The sequence below is a fragment of the Boleophthalmus pectinirostris genome, unplaced genomic scaffold (assembly GCF_026225935.1).
Source record: "Boleophthalmus pectinirostris isolate CB_2022bp ecotype Guang Dong unplaced genomic scaffold, ASM2622593v1 HiC_scaffold_21, whole genome shotgun sequence".
NCBI lineage: Eukaryota > Metazoa > Chordata > Actinopteri > Gobiiformes > Gobiidae > Boleophthalmus > Boleophthalmus pectinirostris.
Window position 1 is genome coordinate 1,866,070 of NW_026571175.1, and position 15,546 is coordinate 1,881,615.

Below are 15,546 nucleotides of genomic sequence, written 5' to 3' on the forward strand. Positions count from 1 at the left end.
TCAGGAGACTTCATGATGGAGCTCACTGAGAGAAGGACCAGGGTTTACAGATCTGTCCACAAAGTCAAGAGAGGAGACTCTGAGGATTTCAGTATAAGATATTAAACATATCTATTTAGTCACTGAACTTTTTTTTTTTTTTTTGCTTCATAATTGCATGTGTCCTGCTTCATATTGTTGTCCTCGTGTGTCTCAAATGTACAAAGTGGTCAACTTCAAGAAAAACACACACATACAAAAAGAAGCAGTGTCACACAGAGACATGTTTAAAGCCCCCCCCCCTCTCTCTCTCTCTCTCACAGTCGTGTGTGTCTTTTCACACTGGACTTTATCAGTTTTATCGGGCAGAGGGCCAGAGCCTCCTGTGGGATTCTTGTCTCTTTTCTCTCTTCTATTCCTCGTTTCCTCGTCTGTGTAAACCTGATGCCCTCACAGATCCCAAACTAAAGATGATAAACCATCAAACTCTAATATGTGTTCAGTGCTTTCTGTGTGTGTGTGTGTGTGTGTGTGTGCTCGTGAAGGGGGGGGGGGGGGGTTCTTATGTGTGCATATGCTTATGCATATGTTTGTAGGTGGGGGTCCGAGGGGCCCCTCTGCGGTCTCCATGTTAGATCCTCATGTGTATATGTTGTGTTTTTCAGGTGGGGGTCCGAGGGGCCCCTCTGCGGTCTCCATGTTATATCCTCATGTGTGTATATGTTGTGTTTTTCAGGTGGGGGTCCGAGGGGCCCCTCTGCGGTCTCCATGCGGAGCAGTGGAAGATGCCCTCTCTCTCTCTGTGGATGTGCCTCGTGCTGCTGACCACGGCCCCGCCCTCCAGGGGCCAGAGCGCCAGCGGCCTGCGCATGGGTGAGTCTGACAGCCAATCACAGAGCAGCAAACACCTCACCCACCAATCACAGAGCAGCAAACACCTCACCAACCAATCACAGAGCAGCATACACCTCACCAACCAATCACAGAGCAGCAAACACCTCACTCACCAATCACAGAGCAGCAAACACCTCACCAACCAATCACAGAGCAGCAAACACCTCACCAACCAATCACAGAGCAGAGCACACACCTCACCCACCAATCACAGAGCAGAACACACCTCACCCACCAATCACAGAGCAGTATTTGTTTGTGTTCCTCAGAGAGACTCAGAGGCGTCTGAACCTGAAACAAAACCAGTTTTCTCTTCAACATTTTATTTCAATTGATTTCTCCTCCTCTGCTCTCCTCTTCTCTCTGTCCTCTGTATATTCTGTTTCTCTTGATTCTCCTCTCCTCCTCTTTCTCCCCTTCTCCTCCTCTTCTCTCTCTCCTCTGTATATTTATTTTCCTCTCGCCTTCTCTCTCCCTCTCTTCTTCTTCTTCTTCTTCTTCTTCTTCTTCCTCGTCTTGTGTTTGCGTTGCAGTTTGATGTATGGTCTTGTTTTCTCTTTCACATTATATTTAAATGTATTCTCTCCATTTTCTCTCCACGCGCCGCAGCCTTCACTCGTCTGTCTGATGTATCTGCACTTTATCCCCTAAAACACAACACCTCTGTCTTTCTCTCTCTCTCTCTCTCTCTCTCTGTAACATCTCTCCCTCCTTCCACCAACTCGCTCTCTCCTCTTTCTCCCCTATGTCTCTCTCCCTTATGTCTCTTTCCTCCCTCTCCCTTTCTCCTCTCCATCTCCCCCTGTCCCTTTATCTCTCTATCCTCTCCCTCTTCATCTCTCCCTCTTCCTCTCTTTTTCCTCTCCTCTCTGCCCCCCCCCTCCTACTTTCTTCTCTCTCCCTCTCACGGCCCTCCTCTGCCCCTCACATCTCTCTCTCCTCCTTTCTCCCTCTTTCCTCTTCTTCTCTCTCTTTCTCCCTCACTCTTTCCTCTCTCTGCTCTGTGAGGACTCTTTTTTCTAAACCGGTGCCTGAAGACCTCTCTCTCTCTCTGTCTTTTCCTCTTTCCCTCCCTCCCCCTGCCTTCTCTCCATCTCCTCCTCTCTCCTCTCTCTCCTTCTCCTCTCCTCTCCCTCTTTCCCGCTCTCCTCTCTCCCCCTGTCCCTCTGTCTCTCTCCTCTCTCTCTTCATCTCTCCCCCTTCCTCTCTTTTTCCTTTCCTCTCTCCCTGTATCTCTCTCTTTCCTCTCCTCTCTGTCTCCCCCTCTCTCTCTTTCTCCCTCCTGCCACCTCTCTCTCCCCTTCTCTTTCTTCTCTCTCCCTCTCACTGCCTTCCTCTGCTCCTCACATCTCTATCTCTCCTCTATCCCTCTATCACTCTCCTCTATCCCTCTATCTCTCTCTTCTGTCCTCTTCTCTTCTCTCTCTCACTCTCTCTCTCTCTCTCTCATTTCTCCCCCTTTCTTTTGTTCCTCTCTCTCTTTATCTCTCTCTGTCCTCTCCTTCTCCCTCTCCTCTCTCTCCTCTCTTCTTCCCTGTGCTCTGTTCTTCCTTTCATCAGTCAGGATGTATAAACGGTGTGATCAGAGAGTCGAGTGCGTGACTCCGCCCCCTCCGTCCGACACACTGTTCCCTGAGCTCCGCCCACACGCCGGGGGCCCCTAACCGTCCAATTACACTGAGAATACACATGAGGGAGATCCGTCTGTCTGCTCAGGGCCCCGTCTGTCTGCTCAGGGCCCCGTCTGTCTGTTGCTCATTTGTATCTCGGGTCCCTCAAATGCAGGAGACACGTTCTCTCCAAACCCCTGGTGACTTTCAGTGTAAAGGTCGAGTTATTTCTGTTACTTCATACACAGTCCGTGACATTTACTCGTACAGTTACATGCTTTTATTTTGGTGACTTCCTGTGTGAGAGGAAGTGACGGCAAAACAAAATGAGCTTGAAATACAGAAAAAGACACAAAGTGAAGTAAACTACAGCGAACGGTGAAAAACAGAGAAAAAAATGTGCAGGAGGAGAAGAGCAGAGGAGAGGAAAAGAGCAGAGGAGAAGAGAGAGAAGAGGAGAGGAGCAGAGGAGAGGAGAAGAGGAGAAGAGGAGGAGAGGAGAAGAGGAGAGGAGAGGAGAAGAGGAGAGGAGGAGAGGAGACGAGGAAAGGAGAAGAGAAGAAGAGGAGAAGAGGAGAGGAGGAGCAGAGGAGAAGAGGAGAGGAGAAGAGGAAGGAGAGGAGGGAGAGGAGGAGAAAAGTAGAGGAGAGGAGAAGAGGAGAGGAGAAAGGGAGAGGAGCAGAGGATGTGCAGACTTCTACTCACATAAACTGAACAGCTGAAAGGTCTGAGGCTGCAGGTGAAATTCAAACGGACAGCAGACACTGGAGGCCGTTTGTGTTTGTGTTTACATGTTTGTGAGCTCATTTACATATGCGCATACATTACACGCTTTTATGGAGAGGAATAAACAACTCTGGTCCTGTCTGTATGCAAATGTGAGATCTGAGGAGCACACACATGCCTGTTTTGGGTTTATTTCCTTTATAAATTCTTTATAATGTTGTTTCCTCATCACATACTTACATAGTTTTTTTTTTTATTCACACATTTAACACACAAACCCTGCGTATTTACTCTGAGTTCTTCTCTCAAACAGAAAACTGTGTTTTCAAACTCCACACACACCTTCACTAGAATCATGTGGATGATTTCAGACCTGGGATTGTCAATCTCTACTTAAGAGAAAAGATAAAAGGAGCTGAAACTTACTGCTGCACGACATCTGTTACAGTTTAAATGTGTCCCGCCCAAACATGTGTGCATGTTTGAGGAGCAGTGCAGTTCTGTTCTGCTCCATTTCAAACGCAGAGCTGTGATTGGGATCTGCGTTTTTCTCTGCAGCGTCCACTCAAAACAGATGAAAACAGGGATTTTACAGCTGTTCAGCTTTCTCACAGACACAAGAAGAACCTTACAGCTGTTCAGCTTTCTCACAGACACAAGAAGAACCTTATAGCTGTTCAGATTTCTCACAGACACAAGAAGAACCTTACAGCTGTTTATTTCCCCCTCAGACACAAGAACCTTACAGCTAATCAGTTTTCACACAGCAGACACAAGAAGAACCTTACATATGTTCAGTTTCCCCTCAGCACAAGAAGAACCTTACAGATGTTCAGTTTCCACACAGGAGACACAAGAAGAACCTTACAGCTGATCAGTTTTCTCACACACAAGAGATAAACAGTTACAAATGATCTTTATAAATGATAGATTCAAGTGACATCATGCTGGGGGTGTTCTACATGTGTACCTATGGCGGAATGTTTGGGAGTTACCATGGAAACACATTGCACACTTTAGCAAATGCTGAAAAAAATTAATTACAAAAGTGATTTGAAGAGCACATTTTCAGGAGCCTGTGATCAGTCTGAGTTTTCATCGTCCTGTTTAGGAGTTTGATTTTCATGTGACTCACAAAGCACAGGGTCTAAACATGACCTCCCCTCACTGGGCTGAGCTCAGTGTCACAGTCTCCTGATTGGCCTCGCCCAGTGAGGTACTTCCAGTGCCTCTACAAATTGAACATGTGCAGTAGAGCTCTTCTGTCACACAGACACATGTGACACAGACCAGAGCAGGAGCAGGACTCTCCAACCTGTAGCAACCTGTAACCTGCAGCCACCTGTAAGTGCAAGCAGCTCACCAAGGGATTTACCTCTGAATTATACATACTGTGGATAATAAGTAACATTTGATGAATTGTAAATGTGTTACTTATGTAAATGTTTTATTTTGATGCATAACTTGATGCACTGATAAATGGATGATGGTTTATGTTTTATAAGTATCTGACTCTTCCCCATCCAAGTTTCACCGAGGCTCTTATATTTACTCAGTTTCTTTGCGACTGCTGAAATTGGCAGCTCTCTGGCATTTTTGTTTCGTAAAGGAGCTCACTGGAGAAAAAAAAAAAAGTGTGTGGAGACAGCGACGTGAGAGCGACGCTCGAGCAGAGCGGAGACGGAGCTCACCATTAAAAAGCAGTTTTTACAGAAATGAAGGATTTTGAGCTGAGAAAATATTTCTGATCCAAACATGGGTAAAAATCACCACAAAATCTGACAACATTTTTGAAAGATGTAGGTTCCTGTCAGCTCCTGTCAGCCCCTGTCAGTCCCTGTCATCCAAACACGAGCAGTTTGTGATTCAATCTCTCTGTTGGGAAAGGGATTTTAGTACCAGTGAGTGTCCACTTCACGACACTACAGCTCGAAGCAGCAATACTCCATCCACTTCTTTAGATCTAGGATTTAATGGCACAGATCAGCTCATCTGTTCTACTTCCAGATCTGTCAGATACGGAAGCCGAGAGGGTCACAACAAACGCAAACGCCGCAACAAATACAAATGCGACAACACAACAAAAAGCCACAACAGAAATGACTGCGGGGACTCTATTCTAATGCAAATGCTGCAAAAAACACAGACACCACAACACAAATGCAAATGCCACAAAGCATTAAAAAGCCACAACACATTAAAAAGCCACAATGGAAGTGATCGTGGGATTCTTTTTTCCGACGGATCAATCAAGCGGCAAGTGAAGAACTACAACGTGAAACAAATAATGATAAAACAATAAATTACTTTTACTTATGTTTCCAACTTCTCCGTTCCTTTACTTTTCACGTTGTAGTTCTTCTTCACTTGCCGCTTGAAAATAGAGTCCCGCGGTCACTTCTGTTGTGGCTTTTTAATGAGTTGCGGCATTTGCGTTTGTGTTGTGGCATTTGCGTTTGTGTTGTGGTGTTTGTATTTGTTGCGGTGTTTGCATTAAAGTAAGAGTCCCGCGGTCATTTCCGTTGTGGCTTTTTGTTGTGTTGTCACACTTGCATTTGTCGCGGTGTTTGCGTTTGTTGTGACGCCTCTTGGCTTCCGTAGTCAGACCTTTTTATTCAGGTTGTGTTAAAACAAATATCAGATTAAAGCGTCAGACAGAGCAGTACCTACAGTTAGCGCCACACCCCGGTGAACGTTGTCGACATCAGCTGCAGAATGTCGGTTCGTGTGGCGTGATCCGTCCCCCCGCTCCCGCTCCTGTCGTCCTTGCAGCTGTTTGTATTTGTGCTGCTTTAAAACACAAACGTATGGAAATAAATTCTGCAGGAGTCACATTTCTTTGTCCCGGAGCTCGGTCCCTGCGGCGCTCGGCTCCACGTCGCCCGCGCTCTCCCGTCCTGTCGGAGTTTTATATTTACTCGGAGTTTGTGTGAGGACAGAGACGCACCCACTGTTTGTCATTTCAATCTCCGCTCTGTTAGCGTAGCATTTCCCTGAGCCGCATTAGCATAGCTCCTCATAAAAAGTCGGGGCATAAAATAAAGGCCACGTTGTTTCCACGACGACCGGCTGTAAATATGAACATACACATTTACATTTAGATACGACTCCATTTAGGATTTATTGACACTCCACTCTTTATGGAGCTGACTCTGCATTATGAAAGACACTTAAAGCAGCACTGTGTAACTTTACTGGTGGAGGGTCTGCAGCGACTTGTCTCCACTGAGATGATCATTTACTTTACCAGAATGTTCCAGGGTATGGCATTAATGTATCTATTAGGGTGGTCCGTCAAAGCGTGGTAAAATAAAATAAAGTTTCAGATAAAGTCGATTAGAACCTGCATTAGGTTTTAGCACCAAAAAACGATTTAAGAAGAAATGTGGAAAGAAAAAGGAGAAGTTTTAGAGGTTTCTCAAACTGTATGAGGTTTCTGCATGAAGTTTGGAAGCTCCTGCTGATGATTTGGTTTTCCTTAAGATGCTTCACAGTCTGAACATTCATTTGTGAAGAAAACACCTGAACAGCTCTGGGCAACATCTTTGGTTGAGTGAAGAAATATTGGTAACAGTTTATAATAACTACACCTTATTTAGCCTTAATAAAGTATGAACAAAGACTTAATTAATAATGATTCATGCTTAGTAACTACTTAATTACTACCTGAATTAGCACTTAACTTGTGCTTAATTCTCCTTTGCTGTAAATAGTTACTCATAAGTATTTCTTACTTAATTACTCATGAACTAACCATTTGTGTGTGCATTTGTAAATTAGGGTCCAGTCAAGTGGTAACGGAGGGAAACAGGGGCAGATTTGTGACATTCAAATGTCTCTTATTCAGAAACTAGAGGGACTATTGAAATAAGTAAAGTATCAGAATGTAGGAAAGAGTTACACTCCAACAGGGTCAAGTTAAACCTGTGATTTTCTTTCAAGTTGTTGACAAAAAATTTAAAAACTCATGTTGGTAACGGAGGGAATGAAATATGCAGCACTTTTTGGGCAATAAATCCAAACAGTGATAACTCTTGGTTCTCACTTCCATATCCTTAACAAACTGGTTTGAATATTTGCTTCATATAGTTTTCTACCATATGGTACAAGATTAGGTTGAAAAACCTCTTACTTTTTGACTCATGAGATTTTTTATTAAGAAAGGTCATGGTAACGGAGGGAAAATTGTGCAAACAAGTAGAAGGTGCAGGATTTTGCATCATTTGTCGCTTTTTTTCTTCCAAACACTTTAATATTACTTCAAAATGAAAGGAAACTATTTCTATAAAATATGTCAGTCCTTCCAAGCAAATTTTTATCATTTTAAATACTTTTTTTTAAAATCATGTACCTTCATCAACAGTTCAAAGATGGAATAACACAAGATATAATGAAATACATCCATTTATTGACATGATTTGCAGGTCTTTGAAATTTGGGAAATTATTTTTGTTCCATGTTTCATACATGGTCTGTTTAAAACGTATGGAACTTTAGAACCAAAAATGGTGCAGAAAAAAGGTCAACAGTTTCATAAACTAGAGTACATATGTATCTGTTCAATACATTTTTATATCAGATGCATTAACTTGAAATTTTGACCTTGCTGTTTACTTCTGCTTGACCAGGCCCTCTTATATTTAAGTACAAATTTGAGCATTTATTAATGATTAATAAGCCATGAGAGAATGATTTACTAGTAATGCATTATTGTTTCTCTGGAATTTGACCAACCTTAACAAATGCTTAACAAACATAATTAGTCTTCACTTTAGAAAAGCTCTCAGAAAGACTTAACTAACAGATAACAGCTGCCTGAATGATCATTGTATTGTGTATTAATAAATCATTCTCTCATATCTTACTAATCATTAATAAATGCTCAAATGTGTACTTAAATATACATTTGTAAACATGCAAATGGATAGTTGATGAGTAATTAAGAAATAAGTATGAGTAACTATTTACAGCACAGGGGAAGTAAGTGCTAATTAAGTGCTAATTCAAGTAGTAATTAAGTAGTTACTAAGCATGAATCATTATTAATTAAGCCTTTGTTCATGCTTTATTAACGCTAAATAAGGTGTAGTTACTATAAAGTGTTACCGAAATATTTGTCCTGCATTTTTCGCTCCAGTGTGACAGAAGAAAAGAAGAAGCTGATGGTTCACAATATGATGGAAAAGGAAGGTTCAGAGGTTCCACCAAAGACATGTGATGCTCTTAATCCTGCAGATTATGAAAAGAACAGATCAGGGATTTTGTCTCCACCAGAACCATGCCTTTCTTCAAAGCTCTTGATGTGCCAAAAAAAAAAAACTTAAACATTTGAACATTGGGCTGATGATGCAGATTTTCAGAACGCTGCTAAAAATGTGAATTCCTGAAAGGTTGTCAGTGATGTTGACAACTTGAAGATTTTGAACAAAGAATAAAGATCAGAAACAGGATCTACTGCAGGTGTCATAGACACAGGCCACAGTGGAGCTTGACTTTCTAAGTCACTTTTATGAACTTTTTGGACCTTCTAAGTCAAGCTTCGTTTATAGGATGACGTCTGAACAGAAGATGCAAAAGTGGCGTCACGTCTTCACTTTGTATTTCTCGTTCAAACAAGCATTTTTGGGAGTAAATCTGTGTGCATATGGTGACGCAAAAGTGTGTGGAATTGGACTGGGTGTGAATGCCAGGAGGCTCGGTGCTGACACTAGGTGGTGCTGTGATGTGAGGTCAGAGTTTTGTGTCTTGGGCAGTGTCGATGGAAACACTACGGCGGAGTGGATTCAACTTTTCCACTCTGGAGGCTGGTTTCAGATTTTTGCATTTTTAAATCCCAAAAACATTGTCACCGTCTAAATGTAAGACACTTCCCATAAAATATTTAGTCATTTTTACTCACAGGTGTTCTCGTGTAAACAGACCCTAATGTTTATGCAAGTTTCAGTTGGAGTTGCAGAATAAAATGAGACATTATTGGACATCGCCTTGTTTATTTGTTTCACTGTGTTATAGTGAACTAAATATGAATTAATTTGCATAAAATTTAGACCCAAATATTTTGGCCAGATATGGAACCAAATGCAGGGTTCTCATCTAGAGAAATAAATATAATAAAAATAATAATAATAATAAATAAATAAAATAAATAAAGTGAACCCACTCACGAGAAGAATGAGTTTTTACGAAGTATTTTTGAGCAGTAAAAATGTCAGATACAGATGTTTAGTGACAGACAACAGAACATTTCAGACAATATCACCATGGAGACGAAAAATAGGTGTGGGTGTGTGTGTGCAGGAGTGTGTGTGCGTGTGCGTGTAGGTGTGGGTGTGTGCCTGTGTGTGCACCTCTGTGTGGGTGTGTGTGTGCAGGGGTGTGTGTGTGTGTGTGTGTGTGCGTGTGTGTGTGTGTGTGTAGGTGTGTGTGTGTGTTGCAGCGGCCATCTGATCAACTCCACAGTGTTAAATACAGACAGATATTTAACTCCCTCTTGTTGTTGTTTGGTTTGATCTGTCACAGCCGCCATCTTGGACGAGCTCCTCTCATTACTCCACACTGCCTCTTCTTCTTCTGGTGTTTGTGTGTGGTGTTGAGGCGTCCACGTTGGGCGAGCAGGTGTCGGGGTGTGGCTCCTCTGATGAGCTCAGATGAACATAAACTGCATCTCCACACAAAGACGTAGATAGAAACTGTAAGTAACTCTCTCTTCTTCTTCTTCTGCTGGTGTTTGTGTTGGCATCACAGCGGCCATCTTGGACGAGCAGGCGTCGTGGTGTGGGCGGGGCGAGCGGCTCGCCCTCACACTGGCGAGAGAGAGCGTCAATGAACAGCTGCAAGGTTCAGCGCGAGGGAGAGTCGAGGTGGACGTGTTCGACCTGCAGAGAGACTCACAGTACCACACCACCGAGACCAGTGAGTACTACTACTACTACTACTACTACTACTACTACTACTACTACTACTACTACTACTACTACTACTACTACTACTACTGCAGTACCACACCACCGAGACCAGTGAGTACTACTACTACTACTACTACTACTACTACTACTACTACTACTACTACTACTACTACTACTACTACTACTACTACTGCAGTACCACACCACCGAGACCAGTGAGTACTACTACTACTACTACTACTACTACTACTACTACTACTACTACTACTACTACTACTACTACTGCAGTACCACACCACCGAGACCAGTGAGTACTACTACTACTACTACTACTACTACTACTACTACTACTACTACTACTACTACTGCAGTACCACACCACCGAGACCAGTGAGTACTACTACTACTACTACTACTACTACTACTACTACTACTACTACTACTACTACTGCTAGTACCACCACACCACCGAGACCAGTGAGTACTACTACTACTACTACTACTACTACTACTACTACTACTACTACTACTACTACTGCAGTACCACACCACCGAGACCAGTGAGTACTACTACTACTACTACTACTACTACTACTACTACTACTACTACTACTACTACTGCAGTACCACACCACCGAGACCAGTGAGTACTACTACTACTACTACTACTACTACTACTACTACTACTACTACTACTACTACTGCAGTACCACACCACCGAGACCAGTGAGTACTACTACTACTACTACTACTACTACTACTACTACTACTACTACTGCAGTACCACTACCTAGACCAGTGAGTACTACTACTACTACTACTACTACTACTACTACTACTACTACTACTACTGCAGTACCACACCACCAGAGTACTACTACTACTACTACTACTACTACTACTACTACTACTACTACTACTACTACTACTACTACTACTACTACTGCAGTACCACACCACCGAGACCAGTGAGTACTACTACTACTACTACTACTACTACTACTACTACTACTACTACTACTACTACTACTACTACTGCTAGTACCACACCACCGAGTACCAGTGAGTACTACTACTACTACTACTACTACTACTACTACTACTACTACTACTACTGCAGTACCACACCACCACCTGTGAGTACTACTACTACTGAGTACTACTACTACTACTACTACTACTACTACTACTACTACTACTACTACTACTACTAAGCAGTACCACACCATACTACTACTACTACTACTACTACTACTACTACTACTACTACTACTGCAGTGACCAGTGAGTACTACTACTACTACTACTACTACTACTACTACTACTACTACTACTGCAGTACCACACCACCGAGACCACTACTACTACTACTACTGTACTAGAGTACTACTACTACTACTACTACTACTACTACTACTACTACTACTACTACTACTACTACTACTACTACTACTACTACTACTGCAGTACCACACCACCGTGAGACCAGTAGTACTACTAGTGAGTACTACTACTACTACTACTACTACTACTACTACTACTACTACTACTACTACTGCAGTACCACACCACCGAGACCAGTGAGTACTACTACTACTACTACTACTACTACTACTACTACTACTACTACTACTACTACTACTACTACTACTACTACTGCAGTACCACTACTACTACTACTACTACTACTACTACTACTACTACTACTACTACTACTACTACTACTACTACTACTACTACTACTACTACTACTACTACTACTACTACTACTGCAGTACCACACCACCGAGACCAGTGAGTACTACTACTACTACTACTACTACTACTACTACTACTACTACTACTACTACTACTACTACTACTACTACTGCAGTACCACACCACCGAGACCAGTGAGTACTACTACTACTACTACTACTACTACTACTACTACTACTACTACTACTACTACTACGCAGTACCACACCATACTACTACTACTACTACTACTACTACTACTACTACTGACCACACCACCGTGAGTACTACTACTACTACTACTACTACTACTACTACTACTACTACTACTACTACTACTACTACTACTACTACTACTGCAGTACCACACCACCAAGTACTACTACTACTGTGAGTACTACTACTACTACTACTACTACTACTACTACTACTACTACTACTACTACTACTACTACTACTACTACTACTACTACTACTACTACTGCAGTACCACACCACCGAGACCAGTGAGTACTACTACTACTACTACTACTACTACTGCAGTAACACACCACTGACACAATTGAGTACTACTAGTACTACTAATACTACTACTACTACTACTACTACTACTACTACTACTACTACTACTACTACTACTACTACTACTACTACTACTACTACTGCAGTAACACACCACTGACACAACTGAGTACTAGTACTACTACTACGACTACAACTGCAATTTCACACCACAGAGACAAGTGAGTACTACTACTACTACAGCAGTATCGTACTACTGAGAAAAGTTAGTACAACTATTACTAATACTACTACTACTGTAGTACCACTCTACTGAGACATGTGAGTACAACTACTACGATTACTACTACTACTCTAATCTCAATTTACATTACATCACCATAACTACTTTGTTTCTACTTCTTCTACTATTACTGCAGTACCACGTCACAGAAACGAGTACAACGTGCAGATTATTATTTCTGAGATATTTTTATGTGAGTGATTTGTGGTTGTGTAGGTTTAATAAAAAGTTTCATGTTGGTTTGTGTCACAGGCTGAAAACACAAACACCTGATGTGGACACAGGACGATGAGTATTATGTAGTATTATTTAGAGTACTGCACTTGTGTACTGTACTCCACTATGTCACTGCTCTGCTCCTTTCAGCACTTCCTGTGTGTTTGCTCTCTGCACTTTACGAGTCTGGCAAACTAATCCATACTAAAACGACTATCGAAATTAGATACTAGGACAAAACAGAACCTTTCCTGAATCACTTTAGAAGTATTTTGAGCTGCATCAGAACAAGTAAAAGAGCACGTAGAGTAGTTTACACCCTTGGACCACTCCACAGTCGACCTGGACCACCGAGGGATTATTATCATCATGGTACAGAATCGGTCTGGAGTATCGAGTCTGTTCCTTAGTATGAAAATCGATTTTGAAATCACTGGTCTGAGCACAGCTTTAAGCGCCGCACTGCAGAAATCTTTGCAGTTCTTCACTTTTAACTTCACAAACGCATGACACAAGCTCCACCCACAGACTCCGCCCCTCTCCTCTGGCGCCCCCTGTCTGCTGAAGCACAACGGTGAATTCTCTTGTATTTCATCTCTTGATTCTGTGTTTATTTTCATTCACTTCCTGTAGTGTGTCAGATTTTACCGAAGGGCGTGGTCTCTGTGATCGGCCCCGCCTCCAGCCCCGCCTCTGGATCCACCGTGAGCCACATCTGCGGAGAGAAAGAGGTCAGTGACACAGAGAAGTAACTGTGTTGTATCATGTTAAAAGTGTTGTGCTTGATTTTTGCTGACTTAAAAATGTGAAAAAATGAATTAGTTGATTACCTGGTCCCTGAAAGGTTGACCAGTTCACCCTGTGTGTGTGTGTGTGTGTGTCCACCCACGATAATTCCGCCATTTATGGACCAACTGTCACCAAATTTGGTACACGGGTCAAGCCCTCGTGCCCGATGCTGCAAAAAATTTAAATAAAATAAAGTTTGGTGAGGATCTGAGGTCATTTGAGGTCACACGGGTCAGTTGAAAGGTCACAACATTATAAAGGATCGGCAATTTCAGCAATTTCTGAACCATCTGCTGCCTAAAATATTCACCCAATCATCACACAAGTTGACACACACATAACCGGGGCACACTGGATGTTACAGGTTGAAACTGGTCAAGGTCACTTGAAGGTCAAGGTAACCAAGGTCAAATATGGACTTTTGGTCATAACTCCGCGAAGGATCGAGCTTGAGCAAATCTCTGGAAAAAAAATAAATAAAAAAGATCTATTTATAATTCTATGCATTTGTAGAGTCAAATATGAATAGTTTTCAAGATAATCAGAAACTGTTTCTTTCTCTTTCAGTGCATGCTGTTAAAATTCTAATTGGAACAAAAATCATTTCATTTCTTGTTTTTCTGGTGATACACAACACACTGATCTACAGTCACACAACTAAGGCTGTGTTCAGACTGCAGCCTGAAGTGACCCAAATCTGATTTTTTTGGCCCCTGTGTGACTTGTATCTGATCTTTTAATGACAGTTTGAACCACACAGATCCGATTTTTTCAAATGTGACCCAGGACACTTGGATATGTGCTCCTGAAACTGATACATATCTGATCTTTTGACATGTGACTTCAGTCTGAACGGTCAAAGTGCATTCATCCACCTACACGTTATCACCAAGTCACAAACGTCACTATTCTGCGCTGAAGTAGGTGAAAATTGTTAATGAACTCCGTGTCACTGAAGTGAAGCACATCACCACTCACCACTCTTGGCTACCGTCTCCACATCCACACGTTCCTTTCAACGGACGTCGCTGCCGCTGTCCCACAAAACACCACGGCCAAAAACCTCGTCCTTCTCCTTCTCAATCTCCTCCTTAAAACAAGTAAGTTGTTCATGTTCTGGCTCCGGTACGAGAGGAACTTTAAAATCTCCAGGTGCTCAATGCTGCGTCCATGTTTGGACAACTTCCATAAACACAGAGCACGCTCACTGCGGTTGACGTCATCGTGTCTCCAGTGCACATGTGGGACACTTTCGGGTTGTTTAACGTTCACACAGGGGATCACATACAAGCTACATTTAATTGGAAATGTGAAACGATCTCGCAAAAACATCAGATTTCACAAAAAAATCTGAATTGAGCGTTAAGCCCTGCAGTCTGAACGTAGCCTTACATACACACAACTCATGAAAAATGACATTTTGGTTCCACACTAGTAAACACAGACATTCTCATGTGTGACCAAGATCACACAAATGTTCATGGGCCTGTACAGATACACACATATCTGGGCTGCGCTCCTCATAAACTGCTTCTGTTCTGATGAACTGACCCCACCAATGCCTCATGGGGACCAGGTTGTTATCTCTGATTGTGCTTGTTTGAAACAGTTTTCAGTGTTCCAAAGTTCTTCCTCACTTACCTTATGTCTTCTGAACATCCTAATTATTTGCCAAGATGAGTTTATAATCAGTTTGTTCATAACTCATAACCAATCCATGTTAACTGTACACCTGCCATTTTGAACACTTTACACTCAAACACTAGAATTCGATGCAGACAGTTACAGTGGATTTATTTTCACCTCAGCAGCTGCTTATACAATAAACTGTATCTGTACTGGGGCAAAACACACTTTGTTTAAATTCATGTTTAAAGGACCTGGA

General features: G+C 42.3%; 1 protein-coding gene across 1 annotated transcript in view; it reads left to right on the forward strand.

Moving 5' to 3' along the window:
• The window catches only part of LOC110160830 (glutamate receptor ionotropic, kainate 5-like), a 229,714-nt gene that overhangs the window by 95,935 nt on the left and 118,233 nt on the right, over window positions 1-15,546 (forward strand). The window contains exons 5-9 of the mRNA XM_055157572.1: window positions 576-601; window positions 645-670; window positions 716-852; window positions 9,954-10,121; window positions 13,506-13,603. Of these exons, the coding sequence (XP_055013547.1) occupies window positions 576-601; window positions 645-670; window positions 716-852; window positions 9,954-10,121; window positions 13,506-13,603 (455 nt within the window). The remainder of the gene's footprint in view (window positions 1-575; window positions 602-644; window positions 671-715; window positions 853-9,953; window positions 10,122-13,505; window positions 13,604-15,546) is intronic.